Source organism: Zeus faber, assembly GCF_960531495.2.
Source record: "Zeus faber genome assembly, chromosome: 12".
NCBI lineage: Eukaryota > Metazoa > Chordata > Actinopteri > Zeiformes > Zeidae > Zeus > Zeus faber.
Genome location: NC_137196.1, coordinates 17,540,669 through 17,565,377, shown reverse-complemented (window position 1 = coordinate 17,565,377; position 24,709 = coordinate 17,540,669). Strand labels below are relative to the sequence as shown.

At 45.3% G+C, this 24,709-nt stretch overlaps 4 protein-coding genes across 4 annotated transcripts; 2 read left to right on the top strand and 2 right to left on the bottom strand.

Annotated features, from left to right (window-relative positions):
* Positions 1-2,731: 2,731 nt before the first annotated feature.
* ift22 (intraflagellar transport 22 homolog (Chlamydomonas)) lies at positions 2,732-5,439 on the bottom strand. The gene is made up of 5 exons (XM_080010297.1): positions 5,296-5,439; positions 4,955-5,037; positions 4,791-4,880; positions 3,256-3,458; positions 2,732-3,149 (listed from the first exon to the last, which is right to left on the bottom strand). The coding sequence occupies exons 1-5, from the start codon at positions 5,332-5,334 to the stop codon at positions 3,001-3,003; spliced, it is 564 nt and encodes a 187-aa protein (XP_079866423.1). The 5' UTR covers positions 5,335-5,439; the 3' UTR covers positions 2,732-3,000.
* A 1,306-nt stretch (positions 5,440-6,745) lies between these two features.
* LOC307237641 (outer dense fiber protein 2-like) lies at positions 6,746-15,353 on the top strand. Its single transcript, XM_080010398.1, has 16 exons — positions 6,746-7,089; positions 7,269-7,395; positions 7,579-7,710; positions 7,855-7,929; positions 8,288-8,359; positions 8,457-8,573; positions 9,057-9,242; positions 9,347-9,456; positions 9,556-9,691; positions 10,282-10,392; positions 10,953-11,057; positions 11,602-11,760; positions 12,226-12,326; positions 12,555-12,717; positions 13,599-13,724; positions 13,862-15,353. The coding sequence occupies exons 1-16, from the start codon at positions 6,860-6,862 to the stop codon at positions 14,033-14,035; spliced, it is 2,124 nt and encodes a 707-aa protein (XP_079866524.1). The 5' UTR covers positions 6,746-6,859; the 3' UTR covers positions 14,036-15,353.
* A 528-nt stretch (positions 15,354-15,881) lies between these two features.
* LOC307237810 (CCN family member 1-like) lies at positions 15,882-18,022 on the bottom strand. The gene is made up of 5 exons (XM_080010578.1): positions 17,928-18,022; positions 17,535-17,748; positions 17,071-17,412; positions 16,785-16,990; positions 15,882-16,663 (listed from the first exon to the last, which is right to left on the bottom strand). The coding sequence occupies exons 1-5, from the start codon at positions 18,006-18,008 to the stop codon at positions 16,391-16,393; spliced, it is 1,116 nt and encodes a 371-aa protein (XP_079866704.1). The 5' UTR covers positions 18,009-18,022; the 3' UTR covers positions 15,882-16,390.
* A 2,352-nt stretch (positions 18,023-20,374) lies between these two features.
* Positions 20,375-24,054, top strand: bcl10 (BCL10 immune signaling adaptor). The gene is made up of 3 exons (XM_080010296.1): positions 20,375-20,834; positions 22,188-22,476; positions 23,036-24,054. Exons 1-3 carry the CDS (start codon positions 20,784-20,786, stop codon positions 23,440-23,442), a joined length of 747 nt encoding a protein of 248 aa, XP_079866422.1. The 5' UTR covers positions 20,375-20,783; the 3' UTR covers positions 23,443-24,054.
* The last annotated feature ends 655 nt before the right edge of the window (positions 24,055-24,709 follow it).

The window sequence follows — 24,709 nt, the reverse complement described above, 5'->3', positions numbered from 1 at the left end:
ACTTGTAGAATGCATGGATTCATTTCTTAAGGAGTCTGCTTTTGACAGGAAGCTTCTTCTTTTCGAAATATTTTTTAGATGGTAGAAGGCTGATTTTGTGATGTGATGGATGTGGCTCTTAAAATGTATATCGCCGTCTATGATTACACCCAGATTTCCGCCTTCATTCTTGCTCTCCAGAGAACTAAGATGAGCGGCAATTGTCCGCCTCTGAGCCTTTGCACCAAAGAGGAGTATTTCTGTTGTAGCTTTGTTCAGCTGTAAAACGTTCTGTGACATCCAGGCATTAATATCATTAACACACTGAGTGAGGGAGGGAATGGGGGGGTAGGTCATCAGGACAGGGATATGTCGTCGTGAATCATCTGCATAATTATGGTAATTTATTTTGTGTTTCTTTACAATATGTGCAAGTGGGAGCATATAGAGGAGGATAAACAATAATGGGCCAAGAATCGAACCTTGGGGCACTCCACTTATAAAATCCGCTTTGTTTGAGACAAAATCTCTTTGTTATTGAAATATGTAGCGAACTCTTCGCATTTTTCGGTGGAGAGCACCTCTGATGGGGCTGCCGATGGCGGATTAATAAGTTGATCAACAGTGGAGAAGCGCACTTTACTATTGGTGATGTTTTCATCGATGATTTTGGAGAAGAAAGACTGTCCGGCCTGTTTATTTTCCATGTTGTATCGATTGAGTCTATCCCTGTGAATTTCATGGTGAACCTGAAGTTTTGTCTTTCTCCACTTTCGTTCTGCCTGGCGACGCCCTCTCTTAAGCAGCCGAAACAACCGCTCCGTTTCTCTTTTTACTGTTTTTTTTTGTTGTTTTTTTTCGTTTCAACAGGTGCCATGTTATCAATGATATTTTGTATTTTTGAGTTGAAGTCGTTCACAGGATCCTCAGTTGATGACGCCGTGAACAGCGGCAACTCACTTACAATTCTCTTAAAGGTTTTGACGGTATAATTGTTAATGATACATTTTTTTAATCGTTCGGGTTCCCCGAAAAGCAGACACGTCAAAGAATATGCAACAGTGATCTGAGATAGGAACATCCATGACACAGCGTACCGTGATATTAAGCCCTTTGGATGTGACTAAGTCCGGAATATGCCCCTTATTGTGGCTGCGTCCAGAAACATGCTGAGTGAGGACAAATGCCTCCAATAGGCTTATGAAGTGCTGAGCATCTGTTTGATTGTCAACATCAATATTAAAATCACCTGAGATGATAACACAATCATAAGCAGTGGAGACCTGCGACAGTAGCTCAGAGAATTCATCAAGAAAGCCACATTTAGATTTTGGTGGTCGATAAGACAGTGATGATTAAAATAGGAGCGCTGCAGTTTAGAGATATAGCAAGGTGCTCAAAAGACGTGAGTTCTCTGAGGAGGATTTCCTTGCAGCTATTCCACCGCCTCTCTTATCAGCTCTCGTGGTTTGGATGAATGTGAAATGAGGAGGTGCTGTCTCAATGAGTGCAACTGTGCCACTTCTATCCAGCCAGGCCTCATTGAGTGGAGTGAAGTCCAGGTTATGGTTACTTGTAAGGTCATTCACTAAAAATGCCTTATTCATTAAGCAACCTCTCGTTTAATAAAGCCATTTTTATTGTTCAAGGGTGCATGGCTTTGTGGGGGACTGATAGTTGAAGTTAGGTACGTTGTTGATATAGTTCATGGATGATTTTCAATTGAAGGTTTATTGTATATTGCCAGGTGTTTTTTTTTTATTTTAGTTATTCTTTAGGGTTCTTTTATATTGCCAACTTTTCAATTTTGTAGCTTTTTATTTTTATAATTTTCATCTAATCGTTAATCTTAATGTTTTTTTTCCAGATGTGTATTTGTATTTGTTTATTATTATTATTGTCTATTGTTTTGATGTGTGCTGCAGTAAACACTGCAGTTACCCTCCAGGGACGAATAAATTATACCTCTAATGCTTAAAGCTAAAGTAATGCTAACTGATGTTTCGGTTTTTTTTTCCATCTACAGCCTCTGTCACATACTCTTCCAGTCAGGACGACTGGGACAGAGGACCATGAGGGTGAGGATGATCAGAATAACTATGAAGTGGATTCAATACGAGGACCACGAGGAACCCTCTGACACACCCAACTCGATTCCAAGCTCCACATCGCTCGTTTGGTTCATATGACCTGGGAAATGTGTCCTTCAAACCAGCCACGTCCTGGACGATTGGTCTGACCTGTACATTGTCAGACTTTTCAGTCGTCCTCCCCGCCAAAGTCAAAATACCCAAAAAATACGACAGCGAGACTTTTGCATCAAGCATTTACCAACGTAGGAGGAAAATGAATTTCCAGCATCTTTGACTTCGCCCTCTTGTTAAAACAATTGATATTGATTTGAACATTGATGTAAATAAAGTGATTGATGCTAATATATTACATTGTCACACCCGGATCTCTTACTTTTTAAGCAACTATTATTTTGCAAGGCATTTTGCACAGTTGTGAATTCCATTCCATTCCTTGTTTACTTATCCCAACTTGTTTTTTTATTCCACAGGACGCTATGAGGAATGGACTTGTGCCACTGAAGTGGTTTTATATTGGAGAGTGCAGAGGAAAGGGAGGCGTCGTTGGATATGATGCTTGAATTTAAAAACTGTTCTTTCTCCTGTCGCAAATCCAACCGCAATATACTATATATTCTTGCACAAAATATTAAATAAACATATGTCTACAGTTTAAGAAGTTATTTTCTCTCAAGATTTTATTTACAAGCAAAAAACAAGTAAAAGTAAAAAACAAACTGGAGTTGGTGGATTCAAATTGATATGCAGTTAAATTCTAAATTAACACTACATCCAGAAAAAACAGTAAATGTGGAACTTTGTACGGTTCCACTCACTTAACCCTTCAACTATTCCAAATATTAAATTAATTCCATTTACCTTAATATGGGTAACTGTCAAACTGCTTACTGGTTAAAAGGGCGTTTAGACAGTTTTCGGCAATTTGCTGCTACGTCAGTATCGACATCTCTTCTCGTTCTCTGCTCTCCGAAAGCGTGTCCACAATCTTCCCCAAATATCTGCAGAACGCTCGCCTGACGTCCTCCGGCTCGTCCTCCAGGTTGGAGCGAACGAGTGAGAGTCTGCTCAAGTGGGACGCTGCGTTGAAAAACAATGAAAAGACACAATGAGCCTTGGGAATATCAGACGTGTGCACAGAGCAGCGCTGCCATCCAAAGCACGGTTTTCTTTTTTTTTTTTTTACCCAGAGGAAGCCGTGCGTCCTCGGCTGCGCTGCCGGGCTTGTGGTGCGCGACGAGCAGACACTGCGCCTCCTGCAGCCCCTGAGACGAGACGAACAGAGAGTGCCACGTCTCGATCTCCTTCAGGTGACTCGGGATGTCGGGGTTGAAAACAATCACCACGCCACAGGACTCCTTCATTATCGCCGGCCAGCACGACTCAAATCTGTCAAGGGAATGGTGTTCAGTGGCTGGGAAACAGACACACTCATTTATATACTTTATTCATTTAAAACCACTCAATATAATGATTTCATATCATCATTTTACTTCACATTTAACTTCCACTTTTAAGCTTTACCTTTCACCAAGTTAAAATTACATTTTATTATATTTATTTTTATGCACTACAGTAGTTCTTTTATATGATATATACACATACATACACACACACACACACGCACGCACTATATATAGTAACTGATTCAAAAACAATGTGTGTTTTTGAAAATTATTTGTGTTTCGTCATGTATGTCATTGCTGCTGCAACGCTGTCATTTCCCTTTGGGGATTCAAGTATTTTTATCTTTATAAACTCTAAATGTGTTTGGGCAGTGGTCGGAAGTAAAGAAGCACAGGTATCATCACTGTACTTAAGTGTATTTTTTAGATATCTGTACTTGTGAATATTCAGACATCTGAATTTTACTCTACATTTCGAAGATAATATCTATACTTTTTACTCTACTATATTTCTATCAAACCAACATTTGTGACAGCGTCTGGTGAAGGTGTAACATGTCGGGAAACTCAAAGTCCCGCAAATCAAAAGCCTATAATGTAGGCTGTAGCCTATAAGATATACAGCTCCACTTTTTATAGGGATTAAAGTTTATTTTAATGTACATTTGGCAATTTAAACTTGTCAGCCCCGCAAGTTGGTTTCCTGGCAGGTAATGACAGGTAGCGTAGTGTGGGAGTGGAGTTATCCAGCTATTGTTTCCACCCATCACCTGCCTCCGAGGTGAAAAACACGATCTTTGAGCGTTTTCCCTGCTAATACATCTTATTTCCAGCTTCCAGTGTATGACACGTCATTTGAAAGCTTACAACCTGCACTCTGGTAATATGTAAAGAAGTCAAATCTGAAAAAATTATCTAGGTCTTCTTGGAAACCAACACACCAGTCGCTGTCATATTTGTTTTTGTTTCCAGCACAGTCACAACAGTTTAAGTTAAAATTGTAGGATGTCTATTTCATTTATCCTTGTAAATTACTATGACACCGCCTATAAGATTGTTCTTGTAAACTAAACCAGGATCTGAATGAGCATCATCTGCAGAAGGTTGAGCAGCACTGTAGGAAGTATTATTGGCTCTGTTACACCATGTTACTGGATATTCACTTGTAATACTTTTGTTCACATTCAGGGGCGGTGGTTTTTCCACTTTTTCCGGGGTAACTGTGCGTCAGAATGTTTGTACTTTTTAAAAACTTGAACAAAAAGTCCCGTGGACTTGTTCCACCGCTGGGTTTTGGGGGTTTCTTGCTCCTTACTTGAAGTCCCCCGCACAGTCCCACAGCTCCACCTCACACGCGGAGTCCTGGTCCGTGCTGCCGTCGCTTTGCGACTCAAACTCCAAAATCCTGCGGAGGAAACGGAAAAAACCAACTGTTCACGATTCTCCCAACGGACGGCGACCCCTCGGGCTCCCGCTTACCTCACTCCCTGCGTGGGGTTGTACTCCCCTCCCACGGTCTCGGTGGTGTCGGAGAGAAAGTTGGCCAGAACGGTCTTCCCGCTCTGAAGACAGACAGACAGACAGACAGACAGACAGACAGACAGACAGACAGACAGACAGACAGACAGACAGACAGACAGACAGACAGACAGACAGACAGACAGACACACACACACACACACACACACACACACACACACACACACACACACACACACACACACACACAGCGTTTGTTTACATGTTGTTTACGGTAAACGGACGCGTTTCTAACTGCTGACGTTTCGCTTTCGAGTCCACGCCAGAGATGGTTGACGTACCTCACTCGGTCCGATGACAAGTACTTTTGCTTTGAACATGTTTGAGTTGGCCCCGGAGAGCTGAAACGCGCTGACTGAGGTGACCCGAGGACATGTTAGTAGCGGCGGGAGGCTGGACGCCGACTCGTCGCCATGACAGTAGGATCGGGGCGCGGCTTGTAGCTCAGCGCTATGACCACGTGACTGTGACGCCGGACGCCTCGAGCGTCACTGTCGCTGGAGCCACCGGAACCGGAAGTTGTTTTGATAGGTTTGCGTTACGTTTAACGTGGACGATAAGCCCCAGCCCCCCCCCCCCTTTTTTGTTTATTTTTATTTTATTATTATTATTATTACGTCAGTAATATCCCATTAAACCGCACCTCTTAATATAATACTTTATACATATACAGCTTGAGATATTGGCAGAAGAATACCGCGATATAAGCAGAAAACTATGAATATTAACAGAAGAATAGACAGCGAAAGAATAGACAGCTACATCTGTGTATATAAGACATATCCATATCTCCGTGTGTGGGACTGTTCTATCGCACAATTTTCTTTTCTGTTAACTTTTGTTAAAATAAACGGGCCCTGCCTATTTACCTATAATATATAACGGGTTTCCCCATCGCATAAGCACGCCCTCCGCATAGATTAAACACTTGCGACATGAATGTCAATTGCAAAAGAGAAACAGAGCCAGGAGTAAGCCCCCGGGGGCTTCGTCTTGCGCGTCGCCACAAAACGTGTCGCCTGAGTGACGCTGGTTATCGTTCCAAAAGAGTGTTGACCGTTGCTAGGTGACCATCGCAGCCCGGCAGCGGGTTTCCGTCCTCTCCGCGAGAGCTCGCTCGCCGCGTTGCCTTGAAACCACGGCAATCCGCCACTCCGAGTCGGTGGGCCCCACCTCCGAGCCACCGCGTGTTCCGCTGCCTTTGTTCAGGGGAAGCGTGGACGCCTGCTGCAAATGTGAGTTTGTTTGGCAAGCTTGTGGATTGTAGAAGCTACGAAATGCATGTCCCTTTAATATACAGACGACGTGGTACTTCACACCGAAGTTAAACGTGTTTTCATAGAAAAGAAAAAAAAAATGCAAAGGGAACTTTGTTTATTGTTAACAGTGCGTGCCTCCCTGTTTGCCGTCACGTCTGTTATCGCGGTGAACTCGGACCAGAACGATCTGCGCCGAAATTCTGATTCAAATCACCATTTGGACCTTTCAGACTCGTATGCTGAGGTTTTTCCGAGTTACTCTCCCAGTAGAACGCAGCACGCGGTTCCCCCGGGTGGCTTTTATTTATTTATTTATTTCTGATTTAATTTTCTTTTATCTCGTCGCTGATTGGCCTGTTAGCAGTTTCGACCCGCCCACCGCGACCTTACGGAACCAATCAACGGCCAACATCCGGTTTGCGTTTCCCAACGCCGCGATCCGGTTTGTTTACGCTGTCAAACGTTTGGAAGAGTAGCAGGAAGGAAATCCCGATTAAATGCCGAAACGGTAAGAAAACGCGTCGAGTCGAATTCGATCCGTTTGTCCCAAATGATCGACCCGTGTTAAGGGGGCTGAGTGGATTGCATGGACCCGCGTCGTGCCTGCCTTGTCGTGGGCTGGCTTGACCCCCGCCTGCCCTGTGCGCCGTGCGACCGTGGCTCTCATCGGCGTTTGACGTTCCCCGCAGTCATGGCGGAGACTCCACCGCATTCCCAGTTAAATGTCGGTGACCTGGCTGCCTCTCCAGAGCCACGGAGAAGGAACCGACCGTGCAGCGGCCTCAACACCAGACCTCTAGAGTGGGACCTCATCCAGTAAGAATTAATCTTATAATAATAATGATGATGATGATGATGATGATATACCAGAATACAATATTGAATGACACTTGTCCATGAGGAGGCACTTGATTTTCACTGGCTAACTTCTATTTTCTTTTATTATTATTATTTTTTTTACTTTAACTCACTTCCCTCACTTATTTTAAATGGAGATATAAGGACCATGCCGGCGGGGGGAAGAGTCCTCTGCTGAAAACACTGCTAGAGGCTGAAGCAGCTGCCAACTCTGCAGCCATCCAACTGGCGTCCTTCAAAGAAGCCATGGGAGGCGAATTTGCGGTACGTTTTGCAGAAAACACGTTTGGTTTTAACCGGTCCCTCGCATTAGGGCGGTCGAAAACCGCTTCTCACTGTCTCAGTTATACATACAGGTAGTATGGTATCATGGATTTATTTGGCTTTTAGCGCGCCCTCCAGCCCGATGATTTAGTCGCCTTTCTCCTTTTTTTTTCCGCGCTGAAGAATTCTCGACAGTGTGATGCCATCAAGCACCGAATCTCAAGGCGGAGAGGCCTTTTGATGGAAAAGCTGGAAGACTTTAAACAAATTAATAAGTCTCTTCGGCAAAAACTGAAGAAGCTCCAGGAAGCAGAGGTACTTTGCTATACGTTTGACACTGCATGCTGGCTGTTACATCAGTATAATTCCATCTTATCGTTCATGGATTTCTGCACAACTCGACATTTCTACAGTATGTGCAACTGGCTCCAATTTATTTTATTTTTATTTTTGTCTCAGGTTAATCGAAGTGACACCGACAAGCAGATTGACATCTTGCTCAAGAAGGTCTCGCAGGCAGAGAGTGAAAACTTTGTGAGTGTTCTGTCACATTTGCACAGTAAAGACCTCCGTACAATGTCTGGTGCTTCTGGAAAGATCTATCAAACACACTCAGTTGTGCACAAAATTTACTTTTTAAAAATGGTTAATCAGCTTATATCAAGAGAATGGATTCCTTCATGGATCAGATGCTGTGCATATTAATCAAGAACTGGTGTTTTTGGTCCTTTAACCATGTGTATCCAAAGACTTTATTTGGTAACAGACATCTACATTATATACATGAACTATATATTATATTGTACTTACAATCCAAGGCTTTTAATAATGCATGAAGCCCATAATATTTTCCCATCAAAGAGTATTCATTTTTGTCATTTCTCCCCACAAGCATTTAAAAAGAAATTTGAGTGAGACGGAAACAAGACTTGAGGAACTCATGGATTTGCGGAGAGAAGAACAGGCAGGCCTTATTTTTTTAAGCTTTTGCCTGCAGACATGGCTGCAAATAAATGGACTTGGGGCACTTTGAACAATCTGCCCCTTGTTCACCATCTCAGCAGCACACAGAGAACACGGTGAACATGAACAAGTCTGTGGAGGCCAGCCGCGCCCACCTGCAGGGACAGCTGCGACTAAAGGAAGCCGACAACAACCGCCTGACTGTGCAGCTGCGGGTACGAATCCCTTTTCTAACAAAGCTAGGCTGGAATGATACACTCAAGTATGAGATTATATTTTTACGATAATATATTTTTCAAAATGATGTATTTATGCTGTAATCGATGGCTTCATCCTATATATATATATATATATATATATATATATATATGTGTATATTCTCTTTCCAATATAGATCGCATAGAAACACATAAAAGTACACAGTATGCACATATTTCATGCACCCCACTTTTTAGATAATTGGTTTTATGCATAGATAATCTTTCTAGTCAAAATGAAATGTCTATTATTAAATGCATTGAAATGATGATGATGATGATGATGATGATGATGATAATAATAATAATAATAATAATAATAATAATAATAATAATAATAATAATTAATAACAATAATAATGATAATAATATTAAAAAAACAACTTTAAAAAGAACATAAATACCATACTGCCCTGCTCTAAACATTTCATGGCGGTACAGACCATGGAGAAAACACAAACTATGCAGAAGATGGAGGTTGATGAGCTGAAAGGCGCCATCAACACTCTGTCTGAGAAGATGACGCAGGAGAAGGAAGCCCTGAAAAAGGCGGCGCGCGCCCACAAACAGAGAGCCGAGCGGTTCGAGGCGGCCATTGACAAATGCTACGCCCAACTAAGAGAGAAGGTACGCGCGTGGAGCGGCTGGAATCATTCGTTTTAAAGCGGCTCCCGCGTCGCTGTCTCCGGACTCACGCCTCGGTCTCTCGTTCACCTTTTTGGCGACGCCAGAACGTGGCGCTGGCCAGAGCGCATTCTGAAAGGGACTCCTGGAGGCGACAACAGGAGCAGACGGCGGAGGAGCAGCTGCCCCTCGTCGCCCAGATAGATCAGCTGAAGTGGTAAGTCGTTTGAAGTCGTTTTAAAGTACGGCGGCTTCGGCGGGGAGCGTGGGTTGTCGCGTGGGAATGACAGTTACTGAATGCACCTCTCCACGGCAGCCAAGTCAACGACACGACGGCGAGGCTCCAGAGGGAGAAGGATGATTTTGCCGCGGCTAACCTGGCGGTAACGCAGAGGGTCGAAGAACTACAGTCCCGAAATAATGACATGAGCGTGGAGAGCGCGACACTGAAGGTGCCGTTTCGAATTCAGCCTCGCCAGAAATGATATAAAACACAATTCGATTTGATTTAAAAAGTTGTTTCGGCTACGTTTAAAACTCCCATGAAGCATGGCTCGGTGTACGGTGTGGATTAAGATAAGATCAGATAAGATAAACCTTTATTAGTCCCACACCGAGGAAATTTACATTGTTACAGCAGCAAAAAGGGGACAGCAGAAAATAGAGAGCATATCAAGGTAAGCACTATAAACAATATAAAATATATAGAAAAAAAACACCATAAATTGAGTACTAAGCGTATTGCACATATCTTGACACATTGCACGTCAGGGATTGTACCTTTCTTTTTTATTAATTTTTTTATCAAAAGAAAGATTAGTACAATACCTGATGTGCAATGTGTCAAGATATGTGCAATACGCTTAGTACTCTGGTTCCAATTTATGGTGGTTTTTCTATATATTCTATATATTGTCAGTCGTATTTACATGTGACTAAACATTGTGTGTGTGTGTGTGTGTGTGTGTGTGTGTGTGTGTGTGTGTGTGTGTGTGTGTGTGTGTGTGTGCGTGTGTGCGCGTGTGTGCGCGTGTGTGCGCAGGCAGCGATAGCCGTGTTGGAGAAGCAGCTGGTGCAGTCCGAGGAAGCTCTGCTGGAGGAGAGGATGACTTCAGAGGAGAGGAAGCATCAGGCCGCACAGCACCAACGCCAGGTTGTCACTCAGTCTCCATTTATTCCTCCAGGTGTCGTGTCGCCAAACACATACGACCCAGTGTTCCCTTCGCCGTGCCCGCTGACTGGCCCTTTATTTTCGTGCAAAATGGAGAACCATTTTGAACCTTTGCATGAACCAACACTGCAGCAGAAGTTGTCCCAAGTGAGGCAAACAAGTGTCCGTTTGGAGCCCTGAAACCAAATCGATCAAATTGAAGGCTCGGGAAGAGGCACTATTTACGTGACCTTTTTTGTTGTCCCTTTTTGGTCATTTTCGAGCTCCGCACGTTCGTGAAACTCCTCCTCGGGGATTCATCGGATCCACTTCAAACTTGCGTCCCACCGACACTTGCACGAGGAGGACCCGGTCACGGCTGCTTGCAGCTTTAATTATGTATTGTAATTGGACAAGCCGCCTGAAATTGAGACGACGGGTTTATAAAACTACTACATGTCCAGGGCTAGTTGTAGTATTTACAGTATTCCCCGACTACCGCTCCAGGCTGAAAGTCACATAACTGGCGTCTTTTTTAGCGTGTCTTGGCGTGCTTCTTTTAGGCGGCAGAGCTGCAAGCGGAGGTTCATGAGCTTAGAATGAAGTATCAGAACCTCGTCAGAGAGACGGAGAGTGAACGCGCCAGAAAAGATGAAGAAGTTGAAAAGGTGACCCGCCCCACACACACACACACACACACACGCACGCACACACGCACGCACGCACACACAAACACATTCACTCATTTGCTCGTGATGACGTAACATTTTCTGAATCGCATACATTTTTTTAGTATTCAGGACATTTGAATGGTCTATTAATGTCAATACTGGCTAATGAATTTTCCATTTACTTACGGTATATAACAGAGAAGGTTTTGTTGTGACTGTGATTATACAGTGGTTTGATAATACCGACATATGTACCGATTGTGAGTCGTTTTGGACAAAAGCAAAATAACGTGATGTAATGTAATTTCAGAACTTCTGAATATACTTCATTCACAAAGCATGTTTCACTAACAAGCCAGCATTGACCTGAGAACAGGGATGTACCTTGGCATGTTTGTGCACGCTCAGATCACTCTATGCCTCCGTCAGCATTTAGTATTTGAGATGTGAGAGGTTTGTGCAATCATTAACAGTTTGTCTGGCCCGGCCCTCCTGACTCCCCCCACCCTCCTGGTACTGGTCCTGGTCCTGTGAAGCGCAGGTCAGGCGGGTGCTGCAGGGGCGCGTGGATGCGCTGGAATCATACCCGGGGTTATTGGGCGCCGCTGAGCAAAGTCTCCTCCGGTGCCAGGAGAACCTGCGGCACTCCAAGAGGGAGGCCTCAGAAAAGACTGAGGCCATTAGGACACTGCAGGTCCAGGTGTGCCACGAAGGACCGTGTGGATGTGCAATGCTGCGTGTTGTACCTCATCTGCCCACTAGGGCCGTTCTCTCCCACTGTCCTGTCAGTCAGTGCATCCCTGCTCCTGCTCCTGCTCCTGCTTGTGTGGTTGGATTGTTTTTAGACCGTGGTAAACTCCAAAAAACGTTAGGATGCAACCATTCGTGTCTTGCATCGTGTTGTAAGTGTGTTTTTGTAAAGCTTGCAAATGAGTCCTCGCCAACTTCCCCCAAAATCCCCTTTGTGGGTAGAAAAAAGCCCCTAGAGATGACTCAGTGACTCTGTGCCCTTGTCCACGGTCTGTTTGCAGTGTTTTGGTCCATTTGGTTTGATGCAGTCTTAAAATGGATCGCATGGGCCAATTTGCATGATATTTGTGACCCCTTTTTAGTGCGGATTTTACTGTCATCCGATGATTTTAAAGATCCATTTCCGCATTAACAGATGGATAGTCGAAACAATGCGCTGAAAAACTCTGTGGAGGTGAACAAGTCCATTCACGAGGCCAACGTGCGGCTGCGAGAACAAGCCGACGTCCTTCAAAAGTAAGACCTGGTACCGGTTCCCTAACCGAAACTGAATTCCATTTAAAAGGAAGCCATTTCAGTCTCCCTCTTTTTTGTGTGTGTGTGTGTGTGTGTGTGTGTGTGTGTGTGTGTGTGTGTGTGTGTGTGTGTGTGTGTGTGTGTGTGTGTGTGTGTGTGTGTGTGTGTGTGTGTGTGTGTGTGTGTGTGTGTGTGTGCGCGCGTGCGCGTGTGCGTGCGTGCGCGCAGGAAGATGGAAGCGATCCACCTGGAGAACCTGGAGCTGGTGAGGAAGCTCGCGGCTCAGGAGGAAACTCTGAGCTTCAGCCGAGCGGAGCTGGATCAGCGCTCCGTCGCGTGCCAGGCGCTCGGCAGGCAGCTGGAGGCGGCGCTGATGGACGTCAAACTCCAGGTTCGGCGGTGGAGATCCAAAAGGCTGGAGAGGGCCCGACACAGTTTATTTCTGTAAACTAGTGATGGAACGTGACGTGGTGATAATCAGTGACAGGATGACAAAATGAGGTCCTGTGTTTTCAAAAGAAACGTCATTCCCGAAGGAGAAGGTGGAACCGCTGTCATTAAAGCCATTATCGTCTTATTCAAAAGTAATAGACGTGCCTTACACGGGCAGTTTCACAGACGGGATTTAATCTAAACCAGGACTAAGCTAATCCTACTTAAATGAATCCAAAATTTAAAAATGCCTTTCTGAGACGTAGTCCTAGTCCTTAAAACTAAGATAATAAAGGACTGGGCAGCTCCTTCTGTCTTGGTCTTGGTGCTGGTCCAAATCATCCATTTTCTCTATTGTCTAGGTTGACCTGAAGGGCCACATCCATTAACCAAAAAGAATATATATTTAATTTAATATATAAATATATATATATTTGATTAATACTTGATTTAGACCTTGATTTGCTCTAATCTTCCTTCCAGTAATCAGATTTTTTTTTTTTTAACCAAGACTAGACTAAGTCTGGGTCAAGACTTAAACCATCACAGAGAAAGGCCATTTCAGTTCGCCCAGATTAAAAGTGTGATTTAGTCTAACACTAGGCCTCATCTGTGTCTGTGAAACCGCCCCATAAAGATGTGCACATTTAAGGACGCCCAACACCTCATCCAGTGTAAAGCTGGGTTCAGGAAGAAACGGTACAGTATCTGCTAAATGTTCCTAGTACCTGTAGATAATCTGTTGGAGCAGCAGCAGCAGCATCAGAATTCCAAAAGGACATAATAAATGCTTGATCGATTGATCGATTGATCGGTTGATCGATCGATCCCTTTCTCCAGGTCACCAGTGTGAGAGAAACGGCGGCTTCAAGGGAGGGGGCCCTTCAGGACAAACTCCTGCAGCTGGAGCAGGAGAACAGCAAGAGGGAGGTGGAGCTGAAGCGCCTCAGGCAGAGCAAGCTGTCTGTGAGTGTCTGGACTCACGCCAAGCAAAACAAACCCCTCGTACGACGCCGTATAGCGAGGGGGGAAAAAAATAAGATCGGATTCGCTTTTTCTTTTTTTTTTTTTTTTTTTTTTTTTTTTTTGTCCCCGTCCCGTAGGCAGAGAAGCAGTTTAAAGTGCGTCTCCGGGATCTACAGCAGAGCCTGGACCAGTCGGAGAGCCACAGACAGAGCATCGAGAGCTACGTCAGCTTCCTCAAAAGCACCTACGACACCATGTTCGATGAGGTTCTTCCCGCCCCGGGTTTCGGCTCATCCTACCTCCTGAAGTGACCCGCGTCCCGGGTGAACGCCCACCCGTCCGCCACGCAAACACTTTAAAGCGGGAACGCAATAATGTATGTGGGACGTGACGAGAAGCAGCAAAGTTTATTTATTTTTTTGTACATTTGATTTATTTTACTGACTTGACAAAGTCCAAGGGCTCATACAGGGACATCCTAGTTCATTTTCTGTATCATCTTTTCCATTTAGATATTTTTTTTAATTTTGTATTATTTAATGAAAACAATATCAGGGAAGGTTGTAAGAAATCCTTTTCTGAGTTTTATAAAATGGATTTAAAATGACTATTTTAAGTTCCTCTATTTTTTGCTTATTTGCCCAGGGAAATATTTTGTGGTATATACTTGGAAGACAACTTTTACCAACAGTGTGTTATCTTCCATAAGGGTTGGATCAAGTTTGTTGTGATTTTTTTTTTTTTTTTTTAATATTTACTTGTATATTTATTGAATTAACTTTCAACTTGACGCCTAACTGGCAACCCTTTTTCCAAGGTTGCCAGTAAAATGGGTCGAATCGAATACAAACCATGTGGAAGCACGTATCCGTAGTCTAGTGTTTATGTGGAAAACTCAGGGGATATCACATTTCATATTTCATATGGTTCTCTATAAACATTAGCGATGCCACTCAGGCCTGCCTCCCCTCGCCTTGGCAACAAAGCCGCCAGAGCTCTTACATAAGATGTTTCCCACACGGTATTAATACCCCATCATAGAGGAGCGCTCGCTGGCGACCCCGGTGGTCCCGCGACGCGGGCGCTTTCAGCCGGACCTTTTTTCAGATCGGGGGTCGGGGCTGGATGGACAAGCTGTGACTAATTTTGAATTTCATGATTGATTTCCACTGCTGATTAGCTGTCGTTTGTAACTAAGACACACCCTTCAAGTGGATTACAGGTTACAGCCGTGACGCGGACTGGAATACCGCTCCGTCATCATCAACATCAGCAGCAGCAGCAGCAGCTGCAGCGGTCAAGCTGTGCGTCATGCCTTGAACCGAATGCCGTGTTGTGCAATTGCTGCGTCACCAACGGAAGACGCGGGGGTTTGAAGCGGGTTTGGTTTGGAATCGCCGCAGAACTCCCGATGCAAGCTTTGCGCTGGGATAGGGTCTAGGGTGGGTTGCTGCGCAAGCGTGTTCCGGCCACGACCTTGTTCCCCAGAGCGAGCAGCGCCCCTCTCAAGTTCTAGCAAACAAAGCTTTATTGTGCTCCCCGTCTGGATGATGGGCCCAGCTCATTCCTGCGTGCGTCACTGCCCCTGTTCTTTCCTTCGCATTTACGTAATTTTGTCAATCACACTCTGGGAATGTTTTACTGGGGGGGGGGGGGGAAATGTGGGTATCTGCCCGTGATTTCAGTCGGCGCGGCGAGATGGTTTTATGTCATCGTAGACAAACCCTGGAGGTTGCTTTCTGAGATGTTGGGTGGATAGGCCTTCATTTGGACTCTAATGCAACCCAGTGAAGCACAGCTCTGCTCACACTGTTGCCAATACGGCTGCACACAAACAGTGGCATCCGTCCATCAAGAGGTCGAATGCGTTCATTCTCGGGCCACATTACGTTCGTATTTGATTTACTGGATGCATTATGGATCAGTGAGTAAGCCACGAATGCTTTACATTTTAACATTGTTGCCCTAATTGATTAAAAAAAAAATTAAATAAACATCTATTTTCCCCCAGTGTTTATGAATGTGAAAATAAAATCAATAACATATCTGCTCTGATGATGCAATAAAAATGTAAATACAAAGTACTGTGTATTGTGAGTCACGACAGAGTTGCCGACGCAGGCGTGTAAGAATGATAGGTTTTTATTTTAGCTTGTGTCAATTTGATATTTCAAAGCTAAAGTACAAAGCATGGCGTTCCAACAAGTTATCATTGTCAAACAAGAAGTAAGAGATATCTATAACAGTGTTGACGGGAACAGGAATAAGTCTGGAAAACCAAATACACACCAACATACTGTGTTTGTTAATTATGTTTTTAAATGTTTTAATAGCTGCCACAAAGGATATTGTGATAATATGCACGCCGGTGGTTAAACCACTATGAGTCAAAACAAAACAAACTAAAAAGCAATTGTGGCTTGTTGGATTATTAATAACAAAACAAACCTGAAATGCAAAGCTTCACAGTGAAGCAAATGATAAAGCTCCAGTAATACAAAGCAAATAGAAAGTGACGAATTTCATTAAATTCATCTTACTGACGTCTATTGGTACCATTTCCCCGCATAGTTTACCCGACTTCTCTTGTCACCAACCACTCAATCATCTACTTCGTTCTCCACCCCTAGACCCTTGACCATCGGACATCCTGAAATAACAATGGATCAGTGGATAGCGTTTAAGTGGTGGTGAGCAGCGGATGGCTGGTCGAGCCCGCACTGGCACGTCTGGATCATCATCACGTTCTTGCCGAAGCTCCTTCCGTCCTCGCAGCGGAAGAGCACCGGCACCGTCTGGGTCCGGCGGGGGCCGCAGCAGAGCCCGCCCCGGCAGGACCCGCAGAACCTGAGCCGGAACCTCTTCACGCTGCCGCAGCCGGCGTAGGTCAGTTTCGCTGGGTGGCTCGACTTCTCCGCGGGACCGCATTTCTGAACCTCCTGGCGGACCAAAAGCGCCACAAGAACACCTGACCTGAGTGACCGTTTGTTTCGGAGAGTTCATTATCATGAGAGCAGAACACAGAGGGACGTGATTGAGTGCATCGGGCGAACGGCTCACCTTTGAGCCGGTAAATGAGGCCCGGCTGCACGGGCGGACTTTGCAGATCCGGGTTTCCCTCAGCAGCCTGCACTGGACGTTGCTGTTGCTCGTCCTGGAGGATATTCCCGTGCCACATGACCTGGAGCAGGGCGACCAGGCGGTGGTCCTAGCCTCACACCGCCTCCTGACGAACAGCATCTGGCCCACGGGTTCACTCCTGAAAACTGATGAGAGATGGAACTCCGTTAGCCCCGTGAAATAATTTGATCACATGAGAGAGAGTCGGGTTTGTAAAGCTGCCGACCGGGTGAGTTCTGGGGTCCCCCTCGGCCCGGCGGAACCAGCTCGTTCCAGTCGGTGCGCTCGTCGTCTCCTGATTGTTTCCCCCGGCTGTGCTTCTCGACTCGGAAACCCCGGCTCTCGCCCTCCTTGGGGCACACCAGCTGATCACAGCAGCTACCCGGTGTTTTAAGCCGCCTGGGCTCGGCGCAGCCTGGTTTGGGCAGGGTGATTTCTCGCGGGCACAGGGAGACGCACGCCACCGCGCCATCCACACAGGTGCACTGGTGCTTGCAGTTGGGCCGGAAGTTCTCCCCGTTCTGGTAGACCCCTTCGCCGTACTCGCAGGATCTTCCCTCTGCCTTGGCTGTCCGGCGGAGAAGAAGTTAGGGCCAGAAAAAAAAAACATTCAACTTTGAAAAAAACATCTAAATAATGATCGACTCAACAGCGGTTTTGCTGCATACGGACAATGTTGTTGAATGATACCTCTGCAGATGCCGTATTCTGCACCGTATCCGGGCCCCAGGTTGCATTCCAAGCCCTTGGTGTGGTCGCACGGCTCCATGCTGCTGCAGTCTTGGTTGAGCTGCCGTGCACAAACCCTGCAGCAGCCACAGAGATCCAGCACCACACCGACGCCCGGTGCACACCTCTGTGCTTCGGGGGGACACCAGCACTCCTTTGGGCAGGACGCCCAAACCTGTAATACGCCACGGAATGAGACGCTTTTAACCCTTATCACATGCTTCCCATACAGTATCTACACTGGTTATTTTCCGTATCTCTCATTATTACTACTACGGTATATTCCCAAAGCACGCAGGGCTGCCTGCCACCCAAAAAAAACCACTATAGGTAAAACCATAGAAAGTTGCTCACCAACTTCAATGTCCCACAAATGACCACAGCAACAGAGACAGTCCACATCTTCACTAGTGGGGTGGTGGGAAAACTCCTCATGCAGACTGTGTCAGGTCCTGGATGCTCCCTCTGCTCGAGGTCCAGGGTGTCCCCATCTCCTCTTATACGCATAAGAGACACCGCTCTGACGCGTGCGTGAGGTGTTCTCAAATGATGTGTGGAATGTGTCTCTAGGCGTCCTCCCACAAGCCAAGCCACCCCTCCATCCCATCCCATCCCACCCCGAACGCGCCTCGCACAGTCATCGAGGAACCACCCTGTTCCATTGTTCCAATTTTCTTTTCCTTGTTCATTTTAAACAATGGACTTTCAAACGCATATAATGAGTGCATTGGAGGAAAAGGCTAACGATACATTACGGGATTTGACAGGAGGGTTGTTTTTTTTTATTGCATATTTAGGTTATGCAGAGCTAGATTTGAGGTGAAATAAATGTGTTACACGTGTAAACGTGTTACATAAAATGGCTAAAATGGCTCTAGACAATGGGAGTAATACATCTATTCCACTGCTGTGAGAGAAGCCTCCCAGGGGACTAAACATCAGGCTACCACAAGCGCTGGCATAAATATTGAAAGGAAAGCCACATATTTCCATGACCAAGTGAATTTCTCTCATGGACCGCTCCAAAAACGTTTGTTTAGACTGTCGCACATTGTCTACTGTCGATGTTTGAACTTTCGTCAGCGACCTAAAGCTGAAGCTTATATTCCTTCGCCCTTTGCCCATGTGAGTTACAACCCGGTGTTCACGATCCGTAGACTTTTTTTTTTTTTTTTTACATTCCCGTCCATCATCTTTGGGGTGTGGACGGATTCGAGTTTGCTTAAGCCCGATCGATCTTAAAAGGGACGAGTGCCTGTAAAGCGAGTGCCTTTCGGAATGTTCAAACTTTCGGCTGTTCTTTGTCGAGTTCGAGTCCACGACACAAAGGGAGAACCTCAGAAAGAGTCTTGGGCAATGCCCAAAGCAACATTCCAATCAGAGTAATCTTAAGTGTCCTCTTACAGCCACATCAAAGTTCATTACAATGAAAAGAAAAAAACTAAATAACACCTTGACTCAACTCCATTGGACTTGCGAGAACACGGCACTGGCTTTGCTTCTTATGTCACTGGGGTTAAAAGGGTCACGCAGCTCAGTCCAAGCTCCACCGCTTCACGCTCTGCAGCCCTTGCGCCTTTGACAGACGCCGCTACCTGGAAAATGTGCCGACTCGGCCAGTTCCTCTCCGAGCAAAACCCTTTTCCCCTCAACGAAACGCTGTGCGTGCCGCACCGAGGACGCGTGGCGGGTAAGGGAAACGGATGAATGCTTTTTGGAGCAGGACAGGAGGGCGCGGGGAGCAGGATCCGTCCCACTGGTGCGTCCAAGGACGATTGGACCGTGCGACTCCCTCAGCCTGGAAGAGGTGACGGCAGCCGCTGGGAATGCCGCCCTCGTACAGCGCTCCCCTCCTCCGAAATACCACCATCGCAGGCACAATCGGTTCATTTTGCCAAGTGCATTTTCACACGCGAGGAATCTGTTGTGGGAAAGGTTGGTGCCTTGCTGACAGTTGGCATGAGCAAATGTGCAGTCTGAGAAAAATCGTTGTAAAAAATAAAAATGAAATAAAAATAGCCACAAAGAAAAACAGCCTGCACGATGAAGTAAAAGAAATAAAATAAAATAAAAAAGCTCTTAGTTATAGCTCTTAGTATGGTTATGGACGAAAATAAAGTAAAATATAAATAAAGGTGGATGCACTGTCCAGATAAATAAATATGAATAATAAAATACTGCGGGAACGGTAAGAATGAGTGAGTAGATAGAAGTTATTACTATGTTATTGCTTAAGTATTGTAGCGTCTGACTTTAATATGCTGTACCAACGCACCATTCACAATGGGCATGCTGTATAATATTGGATGGATGGATGGATGAATGAATGGACAGATGAATGGATGGACAGGTGGATGGATGGATGTATGGGCCAATGCATGGACCAATAAATGAATGGATGGACAGATGAATGGATGTATGTATGTATGTATGGATGGATGGACGGATGGATGGATGGATGAATAGGCAGCATAAAGGCACCATTTATAATAAATCATGACCATTCCTCTGAACAGCCTCTTTTTACATGACATCCGTTTAATAAACAGCGTACTTATTCCGGCATCGTGTGTTTCTTGGGATCATTTGTGGGGAGGTTGCAAATGAAAGAAATCATCATCATAAACCCTCTCAGGAACATAAACGTGGGACCTGCTCAATCCAAACGCAGGCAATACGACGAGCCTTCCATAACTCTAATGGAATCCCTCTGAACAGCCCCACCCAGGGGTTGCCGCGCGGAACGGCCGTTTTTCAAGGCGTGTCAGACGCGGGGCTTCGCACTCGCAACGGCGTGGGGAGCAGCAGAACCGGGGCTCCGTGTCTGGATCTTAAAAGCGGTTTCGCCGCGGTGGGTTCGGCGGCGGCGGCGGCGGCGGCGGCGGGAGCGGCGGCGGCATTTCTAGAGAAACCATCTTTAATGCACCCGCGCTGTCGACGTAATAATGACCGTATATAGAACCAGGAAGTCAGGACGACACGCTCTCATTGCGGAGGAACCTGTATGGAAAGTGGACACACCGCGTTAAAAAAATTAAAAATTAAAAATAAAATAACAATTATGACGATACTGGCTAAAACACTACACTTTTTCTTCTCGTCTTTAATGTTTTGATAAACTTTTTTTTTAATATCTATATATATATATATATATATATTATTTTTGTTTTTTCGTATCGATTCGCTCCCTTCCTAACCCGGAACCCCAGGATGGAAATTCCTCACATCACAGAAGATGAAATGGCGGAGATTAAAAAATACGTGAGTATTAGGGTAAAGACGGCGACGGTGCAGCGCAGTCGGATCAACCGTCGCTCCTCCAACCGCAGGTAGAAGGGTCCGAGGTTGGGGGGTGGGGGCGGGGGGTGAGGTGGGGAGCGCCGTGCGGCCGGTGGGGCTCAGTAGGCCTGGCTTCAAGATGGAAATACCCCACGGCACCCTCTCCGGCTCTCCCGTTCCTCTTTCTGATCAGACGCAGAAACGCGATGTTTACCGCGAAATGTATGATATTAATCAACGCAGCGATCCGCGTGAAGATTTGTAGGCTCTGCCCAAATTTTGTTGGACTGAATAAGATAAGAATCGCAGGGGTTTTTAATCCACATGTCAAAAGTTTGACGCGTTTTCTGCTTAATATCTAAAGAACAAGTGTTTGAATTAATAATACCTTGATTTTAAATTGTATATTTCTATATGAAACTAGTACATGTGGTATATAAGGTAAAATACATAGCATTATAAATGATCATGAATATTTAAGTTGACGACTTCATTTTGAATGCAGTTGATCCAACTGAAAATGTGCGACCCACCTACTCCATAGTAATATAAAGCTATGGTAATAATTTGTACTTTTAATTCCCATCAAATGTTTTCTTTCCTACTGGGGTGACATGCCTTCCACCGTGTGACCCCACAAGGTGTTCATCACGTTCCAGGATCGTTCCAGCGGTTCTCAACATGGGGTCTGGGGACGCCCAGGGGTCCTTCGAGAGGGTCCAGGGGGTCCCCAGAAAAGTTATCGACGGTTAAACTTCACCATTATTTCATTTACAAGACGTTAGGCCCATTAGGGAGTACAATATGCAACCGTGACCGTTTTGATCATACGTCCACTGTTATCTCCCTAACTATGGTACGGACGGGTATGTCATTTTGCACTGGATCACAATGACACAATAACAATACTCTCAGATTGGGGTCCCAGGGAGTGAGTCATAACAAATGGGTTCCGTGGTCCAATGCATTTCAAACTGAGTTTGCTTGATATGAAAAAGATTGAGTCATACTGAGGGTGCTTGATATGAAAAAGATTCACTATTCTAATGTACCTACAGTATGGTACAGACATAGGCCTAATGTACACACGGGCCTGCCATAAATCCAAATGCTAGGCTCATATTGTTGCATACATTTTTTCGATTTGATCGGTTGTTTATTTTTTACTTGACGTTCATTCAGTTGCATACTGCTTTTATATGTTTTCTCCTTTTTTATACAGTAGGCTACGTTCATCATCCGTATCCATTTCGCCCCGCAGTCGCTCCAGCAAATAAACAGGTTGACCCTCAGAACAGCTTGTATCGGTCTTCACTCCTTATTCCCCTTCCCCAGGTGCTGACCAAGTTGCGGCCCTACCTCTGCGACAAGATCCGGGCCGAACGCCACTTCGACTACCTGCGCTCCCGCATGATCATCACGCGGGACGACGCGGAGGAGATCAACTGCTGGCCCACGCAGACCAAGAGGACGGGGGCGCTGCTCGACGTCCTGGCCGAGAACCCCCGAGGCCTGGACGTGCTGATCGAGTCCATCCGGCAGTCCCGCTCCCAAAATTTCATCATCGCCAAGATAACGGACGAGGTTCAAAGAGTCAAAAATGAGAAGATCGAAGCTCTCAGAGGTAAACAGGCTTTTTCTTTTTTAATTATCATTTATGGGTGAGCCTCAGCAGCCAGTGGGCGGCTGGCGTTGATGTTGGAGGGGAGGGCTAAATTAAAGTCTAAAAGATTGTTTTTAACTCCAAAACATCTGGAAAAAAACTGATCAGAAAGTCCACCTGGTTAACATCGATGCCTGCCATTGAATTCTTAATACACCACTTTTCTGTGGTCACTTTGCATTTCGCTCGTGGTGCCAAGTCAGCGAGGAGTATAGTAGTTGAGTCTCAAACAGCTCCATAGCTGACAAATATGTCACCAGAAAAAAAAAAAAAAAAAAGCCCCCTCCATCAAACGGCAGGAAACAAGGCAGAGAACGGCAGGGGACAATGCAGGGAATACGATTGACAGTTGAACCGAAATTTGACAAAATAGGAAGAAAATGCACCTCCAACTGACCACCCGCCCACTGGTAGAAACAAGTACAGCCTTACCTAGCAGTCCAATTTGCAGTGTATGGTACGGTCCAGTCCAATGATTCCACCTTAATTCCCACATCTCTGGGCCTCTGCGTCCCTACAGCGTCTAGTTCCTCATCGAGTAAACTCAGCTCTTCCGGGACGACCAGTGACCTGAGCAGAACATTTTCAGACGAGTCCACCATGCTGTTACACCCGGAGGGCGAGGAGAGTCCCTCCACCTCCATCATCATGAGCTCCTTCGACCTGCACTCTTTCCAGAAGGGCGTGGAGGCGGCCTCCGAGGGCGACTCGGCGCCGCCTTTTTCTTCGTCCGCCGTCTCCTCCGCCCTTCCCAGACCGGGAGACCCGGGGGCGCCGCCGCTGCCGGAGGAGGCGCCGGTGGAATCCCTTCCCTTCGACGAGTCCAAGGGGTGCAGCAGCGGCAGCAGCGGCAGCAGCGGCAACAGCGGAGGGGGCGACCCCGACTTTCAGCCGCTCCGATCGCGCTCCCTCGGCCCGACGTTGTAGACCCGACACGTGTTCGGCCGGACCCACCCGATGCTTACAGGGACGGAAGGGGGAAATCATTGTAGCACAAACACACACACACACACACACACACACACATATACATACCTACACACACTCACATATTCAATGTGGTTTTGTCTAAGCCTTCAGACACACATCTACAGTGCCGCATAAACAACAAATAGTTAGTAAAATACTACCGTATATCAGACACACACACAATGTGTATTACCAATGTAAGTTCATTTTGTATCTATATGAGGTCAACTAGATTTATTTAGTCAGGCTTAAACAAGTTGACACATCATTTCTCATGTTAACCGCTGCTCATCTCTCCTCTCAAAGCTCCCTGGTAATCTCTTGTGCGTGAAGACGAGGCAGCTACGATTCCAGTGTAGCGTAGTGAACACTGGACTGAGTTGGTAGAGGGGAAACCCTGGGGTCTCTGATGCAAAATAATGTAAAAAAAATAATAATAATTGGCGTTGGAGGCACTAAGCTGGAGTATTAAGTTGTGAAAAAAGGTCTTTACAATTAATCACTACATTCAAAGCAGGCCTTGGGCGACCATGGTCGCAATTTAACTTCAGTGTCATGTACCATTATGTTTTTTGCAGACAATCTTAATAAATAAATTATATTTTATTTGTCATGTGACGCTTCCTTAGTTGTTCTTGTTGTGAATGAGTAATAATATAAGCTTTAAAGTTATATTTGGCTGTTAAATACATGTAACTCGACTCGGGGATAAAAAAAACAACCAAAAAACATAAAATTAACAATTAAATATACTAACTTAATGTTGTATTCAAACTCAAATATTCAGCTAATTCTTTCTCATTTCAAAAAGAAAAAGGAAAGAACATTTTGTCTGACTCAAGATGGACTTCTAAGAGCTGCGGGGATCTACTGTAATAGGGAACTCTAGTTTTGTTTTGAGAAAGAAAAAATGGAAATGTCCAAATGACGCGGCGCAGAACTGCCGCTGCGATTTGCAGACGATCACAGACTGTGCTGATGCTCCTCAGACACAGACCGGTTTCTCACCACGCTCGGCAGGTAAATCTTGAATAATATGTCCAATTTATGACCTTTACACTTGATTTTATTGTTCATTGTGTTTCGGATTAGGAAAATAATGGGTAAGATATGATTTAAAAGAATAATAGTCCCTGTACTATAATCATATATTTTAGTGTTGGTGTTCATTGTTATTTTTATTGGATTACAAAAATGTCGAATGTACATATTGAGCGAACCAGTG

Bases quoted from the DNA above. Each gene is read 5' to 3' on its own strand.
- ift22 (XM_080010297.1), bottom strand. From the start codon at position 5,334: ATGTTCAAAGCAAAAGTACTTGTCATCGGACCGAGTGAG. The intron at 4,881-4,954 runs GTAAGCGGGAGC...TTTCCTCCGCAG, and splicing joins AACCCCACGCAGGGAGTGAG to GATTTTGGAGTTTGAGTCGC. The intron at 3,150-3,255 runs GTAAAAAAAAAA...TTTTCAACGCAG, and splicing joins GGACGCACGGCTTCCTCTGG to CGTCCCACTTGAGCAGACTC.
- LOC307237641 (XM_080010398.1), top strand. From the start codon at position 6,860: ATGGACCCGCGTCGTGCCTGCCTTGTCGTGGGCTGGCTTGACCCCCGC. The intron at 8,360-8,456 runs GCAGGCCTTATT...TCACCATCTCAG, and splicing joins ATTTGCGGAGAGAAGAACAG to CAGCACACAGAGAACACGGT. The intron at 9,692-10,281 runs GTGCCGTTTCGA...GTGTGTGCGCAG, and splicing joins TGGAGAGCGCGACACTGAAG to GCAGCGATAGCCGTGTTGGA.
- LOC307237810 (XM_080010578.1), bottom strand. From the start codon at position 18,008: ATGAGGAGTTTTCCCACCACCCCACTAGTGAAGATGTGGACTGTCTCT. The intron at 16,991-17,070 runs GTCGGCAGCTTT...ATCTCTCATCAG, and splicing joins GGGACCCCAGAACTCACCCG to TTTTCAGGAGTGAACCCGTG. The intron at 16,664-16,784 runs GTGAGCCGTTCG...TTGGTCCGCCAG, and splicing joins CCTCATTTACCGGCTCAAAG to GAGGTTCAGAAATGCGGTCC.
- bcl10 (XM_080010296.1), top strand. From the start codon at position 20,784: ATGGAAATTCCTCACATCACAGAAGATGAAATGGCGGAGATTAAAAAA. The intron at 20,835-22,187 runs GTGAGTATTAGG...CCCCTTCCCCAG, and splicing joins TGGCGGAGATTAAAAAATAC to GTGCTGACCAAGTTGCGGCC. The intron at 22,477-23,035 runs GTAAACAGGCTT...GCGTCCCTACAG, and splicing joins GAAGATCGAAGCTCTCAGAG to CGTCTAGTTCCTCATCGAGT.